This window comes from Leopardus geoffroyi, chromosome C3, assembly GCF_018350155.1.
Source record: "Leopardus geoffroyi isolate Oge1 chromosome C3, O.geoffroyi_Oge1_pat1.0, whole genome shotgun sequence".
NCBI lineage: Eukaryota > Metazoa > Chordata > Mammalia > Carnivora > Felidae > Leopardus > Leopardus geoffroyi.
In genome coordinates, this window is record NC_059338.1 from 53918778 (window position 1) to 53934441 (window position 15664).

The 15664-nt window shown below is 39.8% G+C and overlaps 1 protein-coding gene and 1 pseudogene across 3 annotated transcripts in view; both read left to right on the forward strand.

The window, feature by feature from the left end:
• SLC9C2 (solute carrier family 9 member C2 (putative)) overlaps positions 1–15664 on the forward strand; it is a 93190-nt gene that overhangs the window by 28205 nt on the left and 49321 nt on the right. For all 3 annotated transcript variants that reach the window (XM_045452886.1, XM_045452885.1, XM_045452887.1), the window contains 4 exons: positions 2890–2989; positions 6290–6433; positions 8845–9013; positions 12951–13032. In XM_045452886.1, coding sequence (XP_045308842.1) covers positions 2890–2989; positions 6290–6433; positions 8845–9013; positions 12951–13032 — 495 coding nt within the window. The remainder of the gene's footprint in view (positions 1–2889; positions 2990–6289; positions 6434–8844; positions 9014–12950; positions 13033–15664) is intronic.
• LOC123585081 lies at positions 12298–14198 on the forward strand (annotated as a pseudogene).

The window sequence follows — 15664 nt, forward strand, 5'->3', positions numbered from 1 at the left end:
TTCTCCCTCCTCCATTGCACTTTCCTCTGTTTCAGGGATTAAAAAACCACTTTGGGTGGTCCTTTACTCTTATGTTTAATTATTTCAGTGGTAGACATGTTATCACGAGAAGTTCCATTGCCAGAAATTCCATTGCTAAACACAGATAAAATTCTAATGCACACACTCTCCAATGTTACATTTCTGTTATGTTATCTAATTTTGTTTTTTTTTTTCCCCCTTTGCTAATGAACACTCAGTCAACTGGCTAAAGCCCAGGGAGCCTCTGATTGAGGTTACAGTGTCACCTCTTTGAGCACATACAGTAATTTCCATTTTTGTCTCTGTTGTGTTCAGTTCATGAAACCTGGACTTGTATAAAAATATTCATTCTTTTCCATGAAACAAAACAAAACAAAACAAAAAACAAAATAAATGGCACAGACATTGCCTCACAAAAGGCACAATGCTTCTGGAACATTGTTGGTTCACAGGTAGTGCCGTTGGAAATATTCATATATCAGCCCATGGAAGAAAGTTTGAATTTAGGACAGAAAAGGCACTTTAAGAGTTAGTGTATAATTCATGAAACATGGTAGGTTTTATAAAAGCCAGAGGTGTACCAAGAGAGGGGCTTAATCTAAGCATGAGCAATATTATATCAAGTGATGTTATTCACAATTTCTGGGGAATGAAGATAATAAAGAGCAGACAACACTTAAAGTTTCATTGTTTTAAAACTCTCTACAAACAATGCATCTCCTTCTTGCCTGTGCTGATGCTCTCCAGTGTCTCTTTGTATAGTCATTGGTCTAGATTATAAAGGCCCTCTGTCATCATCCAAATATATTTTAGTTAGAAATACATCCAGTCTTGAATCCTGGTGCTTTTAGGGAAAAAAAATTTCCCTTTGATTCTCCTTTTAGGGGGACCTTCACTTTTTCTAAACCAGAGAGAGGAAGAGAGAGACAAAGATTGAGAGAGCCACTTGTCCACAGCGTCAGTTCTCTGTGGTAGTTTTTTTCCATTGAGTCAGAAAAACATTGAGTTCCATATGACTACTGGGGTTCGTGCTGATAAAAATTACTTTCTTTATTACATGGTCCATGATTTTTCCCCCCTTCAGAACACTTAGAATATTATTGAATATAATAGCATTTGTAATTTTGTAAAAATGTCACCTAATTATAAGAGTAATGCATGTTTATTGTAGAATTTTGGAAAAATTCTGAAAAGTCAAAGAAAAAAAATCACCAATAAACCTATGTTATAAATTAGACTATGGATACATTTTGGTATATGTCCTCAGCCTTTAAAAAATACATATAAACACACATACATATATTAATGTATGCATTCATACCATGTAATCCTATAACATTGGGATTATATGAAATAAGATGACATCAGTTTTAAATTTTTTTCATGTTTATTTATTTTTGAGAGAGAGACAGAGCATGAGCAGGGGAGGGGCAGAGAGAGAGGGAGACAGAGAATCGGAAGCAGGCTCCAGGCTCCGAGCTGTCAGCACAGAGCCCGATGCGGGGCTCGAACTCACAAACTGTGAGATCATGACCTGAGCCGAAGTCGGTCACTCAACCGACTGAGCCACCCAGGCGTCCCAATGACATCAGTTTTAAATAACGTCATTTACTGGTTTCCTCATAGCAGACGTTGTCTCCAACTACTGTCTATTACTGAGAAAGATGACCTTTAAAATCCAGTAATACTGGAGCACCTGGTGGCTCAGTTGGTTTTGGCTCAAGTCATGATCTCACGGTTCGTGGGATTGAGCCCCTCGTGGTCTGTCAGCACAGAGCTTGCTTGGGATTCTCTCTCTCTCCCTCTCAGTGCCCCTCCCCTGCTCATGCTCTCTCTCTCACTCTCAAAATAAATAAATAAACTTTTAAAAATAAAATAAAACAAAATACAGTAATACTAATTATGGGACAGGGGAACTAAGATTTTGAGAGACAATTTCCCTTTCAGCACACTTCTGAGCACTACTGGTTTTACTGTCATTTGTTATTCATATTATATCAGTTAGATAAGAAGGTAAAAAGAAATCTGGGGCGCCTGGGTGGTTCAGTCGGTTGAGCATCCGACTTCGACTCAGGTCATGATCTGGTGGTTCATGGGTTTGAGCCTGTATCGGGCTCTGTGCTGACAGCTCAGAGCCTGGAGCCTGCTTCAGATTCTGTGTCTCCGTCTCTCTGGGCCCCTCCCTCGCTCATTTTCTCTCTCTCTCTCTCTCTCTCTCTCTCTCAAAAATAAACGTTAAAAAAAAAAAGAAATCTAAAGTGGACTGAAGTGATTAGATACACCAAAGGAATAATAAAATCCTCTTCAAATAAACAGTATTAATTTACTAAGCAGTAAAGCGGATGTATAAAAACAATGGCATAATAATAGTGACTATCATATATATATACTTTTTTTTATTTAAAGAGGTGCCAAGCAATTTTCATGTTATTTAATTTAATCCTCACAACAACTCTATGAGGCATTATTCTCTTAAACCCATTTTACAGATGCAGGGGTGCTAATAGAGGAAAAGGAGGTCACATTCTCAGAGCAGTCAGGTCTGCCTTGCTCCAAAGTGCTTCAAATTTCTGTCTATTATTTATCAGGCATCCATTCATTTACATATTATCTATGGCTGCTTCTGCACTACAGCCGCTGAACTGAGTAGTTGCAACAGAGACCATGTGGTCCACAAAGACTAAATATTTACTATATGGTCCTTTACAAAAAAGTTTGCTGACCCCTAATCTACAGGATTAGGCCAATCCCTTGAGGCAATTTTCCAAGAAATAGGACTCTTCAGTTTCTCACCAATTCTTCTCAAGATAAAGTACCTCCTTGTGCAGATTTGAATGCAACTAATTTTGTTCACTTTTTTCTCTCCAGTGGAATTTTTGGGAATGTCAGGAATGATTGCGTTAGTCACTGTAGGACTGAATTTAGATTCCTTAAGCTTTAAACCGAGGATTGAGTTAACAATTACTAAGTAAGTCTCCTATTGTATACTTGGTATAGATATCTTAGAAGTTTAGTGCTTAAGTGGTTCTGCCTTCTTGGACACATTTCATAACTTTTTTCACCTTTTTCTTTTTAAATTCATTACCAGTTATATTTGAAAGAACTTAAGGTACCAACAATTGTTGACATCGACACGTTTAACAAAAAAGACTACAAACGGCATGAAGCAAAAATTGGCAAATTTTAAAGGAGAAATAGACAAACATTATATCTGAGATTTTTAAAAAATTTTTATTTTTTAAAATTTACATCCAAATTAGTTAGCATATAGTGCAACAATGATTTCAGGAGTAGATTCCTTAATGCGCCTGACCCATTTAGCCCATCCCCCCTCCCACACCTCCTCCAGTAACCTTCTGTTTGTTCTCCATATTTATGAGTCTCTTATGCTTTGTCCCCCTCCTTGTTTTTATATAATTTTTATTTCCCTTCCCTTATTTTCATCTGTTTTGTCTCTTAAAGCCCTTATATGAGTGAAGTCATATGATACTTGTCTTTCTCTGACTGACTAATTTCACTTAGCATAATTCCCTCTAGTTCCATCCATGTAGTTGCAAATGGCAAGATTTCATTCTTTTTGATTGCCGAGTAATACTCCATTGTGTGTGTGTGTGTGTGTGTGTGTGTATACCACATCTTCTTTATCCATTCATCCATCGATGGGCATTTGGGCTCTTTCCATACTTTGGCTGTTGTCAATAGTGCTACTATAAACATTGGGGTTCATGTGTCCCTTTGAAACAGCACACCTGTATCCCTTGGATAAATACCTAGTAGTGCAACTGCTGGGTTGTAGGGTAGTTCTATTTTTATTTTTTTGAGGAACCTCCATACTATTTTCCAGAGTGGCTTCACCAGCTTGCATTCCCATCGATTGATATTCTTTTTATGAATAACGTATCCGTGGCTCAGAAGCTGTGGTCATTTTATACATAACTCTTTGATAAAAAAAAAAAATTTACTTTGGATTGTGGGAAGTTTAAAAAAGACTGCATTCCTTTGTTTCCTTCATAAGGTACATGAAAGACAGCATCCTAATATGGGAAGAGCTGGGAAAGAAAAGTAGCAGAAAGATGCAACACTAGCAAAACTCTTACTTGCCTTTTACATTTGGTAATGCAAGGTGTCATATGAACATCTCTGGATGGAGGGAAAAACCATTTGCTTGTCTTCTCAGATAAATGAATTAGTCTGTCTCTGAGAGACTATGCTAAATTACAGGATTGTTTCAGAGTTATTTCACACCAAGTCATAGCCTAGTGTGGATCGAATGAAAGCAAATGTTAAAATAAGAAAAATAAGCCATAATTTTGAGTTTCCCATGAAGATTCTTTAAAAAACTTTAAAAATTTTTTAAAATATCTATTTATTTTTGAGAGAGAGTGTGTGAGCAGGGGAGGGGCAGAGAGAGAGGGAGACACAGAATCTGCAGCAAGCTCCAGCCTCTGGGCTGTCAGCACAGAGCCCGATGTGGGACTCGAACCCACAAACTGTGAGATCATGACCTGAGCCAGTCAGATGCTCAACCGACTGAGCCACCCAGGTGCCCCAGATTCTCTCTCTCTTTTGTTTTTTTAAATGTAGAGGACTATCCATTGTTCTGAAATTATGGCTTGCCTACATTTTTGGTGTTTAAATGTTCATTCTTTTATGAAATCCCAGTGATAGAAAATGGTACTTTTTTTTAGAAAAATAACTTCACTTGGCAAAAAAAAAAAAAAAAAAAAAAAAAAAAAAATTGGCACCTGTAACTCTTCTAATTTTGTGTTAGGTGAATGACACTTAACTGGTCTTTAGAATCCAGAAGCTTGGGAATAAATAGTTCACAGAACATACACTTTTTGTCTGAATTTGGACATTTTCCTGAGCTCAGTCATACTGTCAGTGTCATTATAAATTACTCATTATGATTCATTTAATTGTTTATTATTGAACCTATTAAACCAATCTTTTCTTAATGTTTACCGTAACCTGGACATTGTATCTTAGGTTTGAGGCTTTGTAACTGAGTCCCTTCTCAGAATGCACTCATTGTTAAGTGGTGGGCATGTTTCTGTAAGAAGCTAGTAAGCATGAATAATTTTATATATTTATTGGGATCCTACTATATGTAAGGCAGTTTTTTAGGTTCTATGGAGACATTTGAACAAGTTTTCTAGTTATTCCATCATTTCTGAATTTCAGAAAACTAAGCTTTGGGGTTAGAGGTCCCCCTCATACCCTTCCTTTCTCTGAGTTCTAAATCTGATGAATCAAGAGCTGGGAATGAGAGAATCAGACCATCTACTTAATTGGGGAAATGCAGTGTTAGAGAACATGGTTTCCATCTGCAGCCCAAATGAGGCTTCCTAATGCTTCTTTCCGAGTGTAGATCTTGAGACCCACCTCGAGGGAGACTGGTTTGTGAACAGACCCACTTGCCTAGTTAGCTGAAAGGGAAAGTCCCAATGGAGGGAGGCCCAAGAGCAAGTGGAACTTGACATCTGCCTGTAGAAGTCAAACCTGGCTTGGATGCAGACATGTTACCGCACGGAACCAGAACAGGCCTGTGCCTTAACCACTGTGTTCTGGTCTGCTCAGTAAGAATCTTGGGGAGCGGGGCTAGGTGTGTGGCTGTTTGGGAAGCAATAAGGGGGATTCTAAGTCACTTGTCTGCTTCTGAACTATGGTGGTATAGAGAATTGGCACTGTAGGAATTCAAAGGAGGATCACTTCCAATGAGAGTGCTTAGGATGAAGAACACAGGATTCGAATTAGCCTTACAAGATTTTTAGGAATTCAGTAGATGGGAAAGCAGACTGGAGAGACTTTCAAGGTAAGAGACTTTCAAGAAAATCATGAAGGGAGAAATCCTGCAGAGGGCACTGAAGTGATCCAGTCAGCTATCGAAAAGTCAAGGTTAACCAGGTGGTTCTGGGTTCAGCTGCGGCAGCCCCAACAGTTTGATATGATGCCGGCTAATCTTGGCAAAACTGCCCCATCACCAACCGGAACAGGGGGTGGAGATTCTTAATATTATGCCTTGCTTTTACTATTCTCCTATGAGAGGCAGCCCATGGGCATTGGTGTGATGAGGGTATTGGAGAATATGGAGCTAGGTGTATTTTAATTCCAACAAAATACTTTTAAATGTTGACTGCAACAGTGATGGAGGCAAGGACCTCTGCTAAGATAAGAATCATAGAATGTGATACATGCTTTTATGTGCAAAGGCAACTATCTTTAAAACACATGGCTTAAAACATGATTTATTTTCCATTCATCCTAGGTTCCTAATAATGTTTTCAACTGTATACCAACATTTAATATATACTTTCTTTGGCATTGTAATTGGATGTGGACAAAACAAGTATTTGGGATTTCACAGTATGGTTTTCATGTTCATTTTATTTACAACAGTGAATTTTGTAAGGTAGGAATTATATTTTAAAGTTTGCTTACTGGACTTAGGTTCTTCAGCCCAGAATAAGAATTGCCCACTGGTGAGGGCAACAAGAACTCTTTGGATGTGGAGTCAGAAAACCCATGTTGTTGTCAAGGCCCAGACAATAACTTGCTATGCGATTGGGGGAAGTCTGTTTACTTTTCCAGGTCCCATCTGGAAAATGAGAAGGGGCTGTGGTATCAGCACAACTCATGAACTTTATAGAGATGAAAATTCATGGGCCATCTCAATGTACTGAATTGCATCTCTGGAGATGAGATCCAGGAAGCCATTTCAACATGTTTGTTAATGGTTGAACAACACTGGACCTTATTAATGGCTCCTAACATTTTTGTTGACTTTCATCCTCATTTATTATCACCTATAGCTATGATAAAGCCATTTGTTAAGCCCTTACCATGTACATTATGCCATTAATACTAATACAACCTTATGAAGTAGGTGTTATTGCATCATTGCACAGATGAAGCCCAGGGAGGTTAAAAAGTTGCCTAGAGTTGCCCATCTTGAAGTGCAGAATTGGGGTTTAAACTTGACCCCCAGTAGCACATTTTCTCTCGAACACCATTGCCCACTCGTGATGGTCATGTCTTCAATAAGAATTCATGACAGTGTCTCTGAAAACATTGTCATTCCCACTCAGGACAGACCTGGCCAACGAGCTTACTTTATAAGATGTTCTCATGGGACCTTGCTTTTGCTGACTCTGAGGTCACTGCACGCCACTCAGTCACTCTCACACGGAAGGATGTGTATGCAATTTGTTTCTTTCTACCATGGAGGCTTATGTGCAAGTTGAGATTGGTCACAGAAAATGAAGAAAGATAAATGGCTTTTTGAACCTTTGTTTGACTCAGCTGCACATCTGGCATCTCATTTCATTTCATAAACACTAGGAAATGAGAATTTTATAGATGAAGAAACTGGCCAACAAAGGCCAAGTACCTTGCCCAAAGTCAAGTGGCTAGGGAGTACTAGAGATCTTGTGGGAACTTATGGTTTCACCTCCCCAGAGGAAAGGCTTTAATGGAAGGAGTCAACCTAAGGGGACCTCAACGTATGGGTCAGCTTTCCATAAGAGACTTGTTGAGAAAAACATTTTAGAGGATGTGCCAAACTAAGGCCCCTTACATAATTACATAAGACATAATTATTGCTAACATGTTTTGAGTGCTGACCACATTCGAAATATCATTCTAAGCCCTATGAATGTTGCCCCATGTAATTGAAACTTCACAATAATCCTTTGAGGCAAGTACAATTATTATTATTTATTATCTCCACTTTACAGGATGAAATTGAGGCTTAGAGAGGTTAAAGAACTTAAGTTTACATGGTTAGTGAAAGAAGCTTAAATTTGAACCCTGGTAGATTGACTCCAGAGCCTTTGCGACACTGCCTTTCTGGTTTTGGTATCAGGCAGTGATATGAGTTGTTCCATTTTGGCTGGACTTAATGGTATTTCAGAGAAAGATCATTTAGTAAGGCTGAAAAGTTTGGTAAGAATTGCTTTGCAAAAAGCTTGAATGGAACCGAGGGATTTACCCAAATTCATTATATACATTATAGATGGTAATAGCAGATTTTCTGTTTCTCAGTGATAGGAATTCTCTAAACTGTCTTGTGAAATTCCCAGCTGAGTAACTGATACACAATATATTTTTTGAGTCTAAGAACATGTCAGTTTTATTTCTGCTGAAATATCATTTGAGGGATAGTACTGATATTCTTTTGGTGAAGATCCCCTAAAGATAGATTCTACATTTTTGATACAGAGTCTTATAGAAAAATTATTAGTAGACACTTGTGGTGAGCATAGCATAAGAATAGAGTTTTTGGATCACTATGTTGATAGTGGGTCAACTATTCTCAAATTAAAAAAAAAAAAAGAAAAGAAAAATGATCTGTAGAGAAATAGGCACCGATTGAAATTATTTATGTGACATTTAATTTATGATTCTCATGGAAGCTCAAGAAAAATTTGATTAAGCTAAGTTTATTAATCTGCCTACAATAATAATTACTTTTCGGCCATCATCTGTGTGTCCTCTTGGCCTCATTTCTGATCTAGTCATGGTCTTCCAGGGAATAGATGAGCTTGTCAACGTTATTTGAAGAAATTTCTCTCAGAAATACACTACCCAAATCCAAATAGTATATTAAAACTTCCAGCAGTTTTTTGAGACTTGAGTATTATATGAAAAACTTAGACAGTAGATTTGGTTCATCCCAGAAAAGTTGAACAATTTATCAATAAACTGAATTATTTTCTCTTTCCTGAAAAAAATTTCTATGAAATTTAGTTTTTAGTAGTGTCAACCATGAATAACATTAATACATAAGGTGTGACTTAAAAAAAAATGTTTTTCTCTCCACAGGTTGCTTACTATTGTGTTAGTGAGCCCTCTTCTGATGCGTGTAAATTATGACTATAACTGGAGATGGGGAATTGTTATAGCATGGTCTGGAATTAAAGGAGTTTTTAGTTTACTCTTGGCTCCTGAAATTCATAATCTGGCTGATCAAAAAATAGAATCACCACAAATGGTAGGAAAAATCATCTCATAATATTTATTCATTTTGTTTATTTTGTAGCACTTGTCATAGTACTCAATAATAAAGTTAACCATTTACAAATTTTTTTAGTTTAAATTCCAGTTAGTTAACATACTGTGTAATATTAGTTTCAGGCGTACAATTTAGTGATTCAATGCTTCCATACAATTCCCAGGGCTCATCACAAGTGCACTCCTTAATCCCCATCACCTATTTTACCTATTTTCTCTCTTCTGTTCAGCTTCCTTGCGTTCCATTATTTTGTCTTCTTTATCACTTATTTGTTTCTCTACTTCTTCCAGCTTCGTGTTCATTGCATCAAGCCTGTTTCCAATCTCAGTTATTAAATTTTTCATTTCTGACAGTTTCTTTTTTAACTCTTTTGTCTCTGTGGTAAGGGTCTCTCTGAAGTCTTTCCATTCTTTTCTCATAAGGGTATACTTATGATTGTTGCTATAAATTCTCGATCAGGCATGTTACTTATATCTGTTTTAATTCACTGTCTTCTTCTCTGTGTTAGAAAAGCCAGTTTCTTGCTCCTGAGAGTAATGGCTTTATGAAGAAGAGGTCATATAGTGTCCAGGGCCTGTCACTTCCCGGGGTGTCTGTGGTGCATGTTGCGTGAGCTCTGCTGTTGTGTTTTGGCTGCTCTATCCTTCGGGTCAGCTGTCTGCAGAGGCTCTCCTTGCCTGCAGTGGCCACTCTTTGGTCCTTGGTCAGAGTGTGGTGAGTTTTAACTACATGTGCTCTGGTTTGCTTGTTAAATAATACCTGATACTGCTTCCAGTAGAACCGAAGCCCTGTAGAACTCTCTGATCAGGAGACATGGTGTGGGCAGGGGTTTCTGCTGGTCTTCTGGGGAAGGGGCTGGCTAAGCTGGCACTGAGGCAAGCTTGATCAAGAAGGGCAGTCCCACCAGAATGCACAGGTGTGGGACTTGGTGTAAGCAGTTAGGCAGCTCTGTGGGTGCTACTTTGCTTCCTGCAGGTGGCTCTGTGTTTAAGATGAGGGGCAGGGAAGGGAAATGGTTCCAACCAGCTCCTTTGTCCTCAGAGAGGCATCTCCGTGATATCTGCCTCTCAGGGAAGCACACTGAGAAGAGTGAATAATTTCCCCACTGTCTGCTCCAGGCATTTTTCAGATCACTGTTTCTGCATCATCTGCCCCAGTTAGTTTGCCTGCCTTCTCTCTGGGAGTAGGGCAACATCTTCAGGGCACAATCCCAGTCAAGGCCACTGATCTTTCAAACTCCATTCTTCAAGCCCCACTGATTGCAAGAACTCACAAAAAGTAGCCCCTTATGTTTTCCCAGCCAATGGTTTTGGGGAAGTGTTTTCCTTGTGCATTCCCCTGTGTGCTCCTCTCTCTCTCTCTTTCTCTCTCTCTCTCTCCTTTGTCTGTGACCAGGGCTCCCTCCCCTCCACAGCACTTGTGATCCATTTCTCCTCCAAACCACATCTCCGTACTTCCTACCTTCCTCAATGTGGCTTCTTCTCTCCAGAGTTTTAGTTATGGAGTTCATTCTGTCAGTCTTTAGGTTGATTTCTGGAGTCTTAGAATGATTTGATAGTTACCTAGTTATGTTCGTGGGGTGAGACAAGCCTAGGGTCCTCTTCCTCCACCATCTTTTCTCCCTTCTCCTTAGGTTAACCTAATTAAAAAATTTTTTTTTTTAACGTTTATTCATTTTTGAGAGACAGAGAGAGACAGAGCATGAGTAGGGAAGGGACAGAGAGAGAGGGAGACACAGAATCTGGAAGCAGGCTCCAGGCTCTGAGCTGTCAGCACAGAGCCCAACGCAGGGCTCAAACTCACGAACTGCAAGATCATGGCCTGAGCCGAAGTCGGACGCTCAACCGACTGAGCCACCCAGGTGCCCCGAGGTTAACCATTTTTAAAATTAGATTTGAAAAATGCATTCTTTTAAGAAGAAAGGAACTTTCAGAGGAAAGTTTGTTTATGTTGATAGTCTGAAAGGGACCAACAGTGAAGTAATGGTGTAGGATGTGGAAATCAGATGGACTTGGGGTTGAATCCTGGCCCCCTCGTCACAGGCTGGGTGACCTTGGGCAAGTTCTCTAGATTTGTGGAACCTCAATTTCCAGTTGAGGATTGAGATGATACTTAGTAAAGTGTCTGCCACTTAGCAAATGCTCAATAAATGTTACTAACTCTCCCTCAAAGCCAATCTGGTAGTGGCAGTATCTGTGGTACTGAGAATCCAGGGAGGATCCAAAGACTCCAGTACATCTGCTGACAGTGTTAGGGCCCCTTGTTATTTGTAACAGTACTGTGTGAGTTAGCTGGAGAAGTTGCTAGAAATCCCTGGGACACCCCCCTCCCCCACCTCCCAGTCAGATGAATTCCAACCCTGCTTCTGGGAGGGTTGCTTCTGAATAATGTGAATTAAGAACATCTGCCCACCTCCCAACGAACTTTAATCTGCAGATAAATATAGAGAGTTTCTTGATATTGGCTAATTTCCAGCTCAGGATTTTCTCTTCTTTGTCATTTCCCCCCTGTTCCAGAAGACAATATTTTTAGAATATCTTCTTTGGAGGATCAGTTATCACCCTCTCCATCTTGCATGTAGAGAAATTAGAACAAAGAGAATAGCACGTTAGGGAAAGAACTCAGGTGCCCTAACTCCCAGAAGAAGTGCTTTTTCAAAATGGACTACTATATTCCTCACCATCTTTCCTGAGAATTTGTACTTTATATCTATGGCCATCATCTGGGAATTAATTTGGAGTTCAAACAAACCTGTGATTTTGCAGACTTTGGGTCCTTTCATGCCCCAAAGGAAAAGTATCATAACCAACGTCTGAGCTCCTTCAATTTTCTTTTGTGCAAGGAATTCGCCTAAAACCAAGTCAATGAAATGCTAACTAGCATTTGAGTATCACTTACAGTGTTTTTCAAATCTGTCGGATGTTACATGGATCCCTTTAGCACCACCCCAGACCTACACAATCAGAATCTGCAGGGAAGAAACCTGGAAGGCAGTATCTTTTAGAAGCACTTTCAGTGGGGCCCCTGGGTGGCGCAGTCGGTTAAGCGTCCGACTTCAGCCAGGTCACGATCTCGCGGTCCGTGAGTTCGAGCCCCGCGTCAGGCTCTGGGCTGATGGCTCAGAGCCTGGAGCCTGTTTCTGATTCTGTGTCTCCCTCTCTCTCTGCCCCTCCCCCGTTCATGCTCTGTCTCTCTCTGTCCCCAAAAAATAAAAGTTGAAAAAAAAAATTAAAAAAAAAAAAAAAGAAGCACTTACAGTGCTGTTATCAGTCAAGTTTGGGAAACACTCTCCAGAGAACATACTGCTATTGACTCCATTTTTTAGTGAAGGACACTGAGGCTCAGAGTGGTTAAGTCTACTGACCCCAAATTACATGGCTAATTAAAGTGGTAGAGGCAAGACCAGCAAATGTGGTTGTGTTTCTGCTTCTGTGAAGTGTCTCTCCAGACCCCACCACAGCTCCTGTAGGCTCCGAGCCTCCTGAGCAGCCATAGTAAATGCTGGTGGCAGACACACTTTCCCTTGTCTCCACAGTTACCACTGCTACTCACCATCGGCTGGTGGCTCCCCAACCCTGCAGACTCCATGGCCGTGTCTGTGATGCCTACCATCCTCCTGGCTTTGCGTGGCTGCTGCTGAAAGCAGCAACAGTGGAGAGCTCTTTGACCAGTATTCTTATCCTTTCCAGAAATCACAAAATCTTTTCTCATGCACATTGAAAACTAATTTCTGCTCCAGTATATTATATTCAAGCACTGTCCACAAAACAACCCTTTGCCCTATCTATCAGAAGCAAGATTTTAAATGTGGATTAAGATAGAATTTTGTTGGTGGTTAATTGAATAATGATTCCCTTTGGAGAACTTATTCATTTGTTTTTCTTGGCTCTAACTATTTGTATGTTTTGTTTTTTAGTTTTTATTGTATGTACAGGTAATATCACTAATGACTATGGGAATAAATTCATACATGATGACTCATTCAGCCAGGACATTAGGTAAAGTATATTTATCTTTCATTAATTAACTGGAGAGAATAATGCAAACACATTGTTGTTGGGAGTCATGGGGACATTTCTTAAGGAGCTCAAGGAATTGATTATGAAATCATTCATTTTCATTCATTCATTATTTACAGATGCTGCATTAATTGGAATATTGGTTTAGTCAGTTTAACAGAAACCACATTCACAGTGGCTTAATCAAGATAGGGAACTTTCTTTTCCTCTCCATCAAAATGTCCAAAAGAGTGGGATGGTTCTACTTCACGGGGTTGTCCATAGATCCAGGATCCTTGTATTTTGTTGTTGCTCCTCTCTGGAATGTTGCTCTTGTCTGAGGGTAGAAGCTGACTCATAACCACTATATATTCAATCCAGCCAACTAGAGAGAGAAAATGGGGAGATGGGTGGAAATGGAGAGTAAGCAGCTTCCTTTTAAGGGCATAGCCTAGAAATTGTATATATCATCAGCACTCACATTCCATTGGTCAGAATTTAGTCACATGGTCACACATGGGTAAGAGAAGCTATAAAATATTATCCCTACCTGGGATAATGTAGGGATAATGGTGGAGCCATGGCTGGCCATGTGCTCAGCCAAGACTTGGAGATTCTATGGCAAAGGAAGAAGGGGAAAATGAATATTGGGAGTCCTTTGCCTGGAACCACCATCTTCCAGTAATTTGCCAAAATGACCAACACAAAGGGAAAGAGGAGAGGTACCCTCTATATGTTCTCTAGGCCTTTTAGAAAACATGGAGTAGTTCCTTTGCAAATCTACAAGAAAGGTGATATTGTAGATATCAAGGGAATGGAGACTGTTTGAAAAGGAATACCCCACAAGTGTTACCATAGAAAAACTGGAAGAGTCTATAATGTTACCCAGCATCCTATTGGCATTGTTGTAAACAAAGAAGTTTAAGGGCAAGATTCTTGCCAAAAGAATGAATATACATATTGAACATATTAAGCACTTAAAGAGCCGAGATAGCTTCCTGAAGTGTGTGAAAGAAAATGATCAGAAGAAGAAGAAAGCCAAAGAGAAGGGTACTTGGGTTCAACTGAAGAGCCAGCCTGCCCCACCCAAAGAAGCACACTTTCTGAGAACCAATGGAAAGGAGCCTGAGCTGTTGGAACCCATTCCCTATGAATTCATGGCTTGATAAATGTAAAGGGAAAAAAAAGGTTTTAAGATTGTAAAAAAAGAAAAGAAAATGGATATTGGGGGATAGTCAGCAGGCTCTGCCACAGTTGCTTATTTCCAGAAAACATTTGAGGCCATTGATAATAAAGTGCATAAATTTGATAAAATCACAAATCGACACGTAGTCAATAGAGAAATCTAGGATAAGATAGTTGGTGGCAGTACAGTCAAGTGGGGAGGGAGAAGGCTGGATGGGATTACACAAAGTCTTCGAATAGGGCCTTAGTATCTCTCAATATCCCATGGCCTGATCCTCAGCTAAGCTGGTGCAGAGGATGATCCTTTCAGGGTATCTAAAATTGATCAGACTGCTGGAGATATACAGCACTCACAGGAGCATGTGGATAAAGCAGAAAATCAATTAGTTAATTTATAAAGAGGATGATTTCTTTCTATGTCTGAAATAATTGTGATCATTATTCAGGGTATTCACCTCTAAATACCAATTTCCTTGATAAACAAAACTAGTCATCAGAAGGTATCTTGGAAAGCATGGAACTAATGAGAGGTCAGTGGAAGGACGATGTTGAAGGAGGGTTCTTCTAAACAGGGAAATAGCCTGGTGAATTTTCCCTATCCTGCCCATGAGAGACATTACCTCTTTGCTTGTGTCTTTTTGCAGTCTTGCCCATTTCTAAAACTGCACCCCGCCAGCACTACAGCAGAACTTCCTGTGACAGCCCCCTTCAAAGCCAAGGGCTCCAATATGTGAACTGGGCTAATTAAGTGGGGCAGGTTTCTGGTAGCTCTTCTTTTCCCCTAGTTATGGATCTGTTCTTGTTCTCAGTGGAAATGTATGCTTGGTCAGCAAAAGCCTACGCTGGAGTGTGACCGAAGTTAATTTGATCTTTGAAGGCTTTCTCACACCTCCCTTCTCAACAATTTATTTTTGACTCTCAGGGATCCAGACCCACTCCATTCTCTTTGCTTAGGATATCACATCTGGATTTCTCCCATGCTTCTTTTCTTGTGATTCCTCCTACTCTGATACTCAAAGGCAAGATCAACAAGGGGTTTTACTGTCATGGTAATATTTTTTTCTCCTCTTTTTCTTCCCTTATAACTTTTTAAAAGTTTATTTATTTATTTTGAGAGAGAGAGACAGAGAGAGAGAGAGAGCGTGCACATGTGCAAGCAGGAGAGGGGTAGGGGCAGAGAGAAAGGGAGAGAGAGAATGTCAAGCAGTCTCCACGCTCCGTGCAGAGCCCAACACAGGGTTCGATCTCACAACCGTGGGATCATGACCTGAGCTGAAATCAAGAGTCAGGTGCTTAACCAACTTAATGAGCCTCCCAGGTGCCCCACAAAATTTTTTATTGTAGTAGTTAAACCTCGGAATTTTCATTATAAAACAAAAGTATATGGTAAGTACTTTCTCCTTGTAGAATCTATGTTCATCCTTTCTAGAAATACTACGTGGCACAC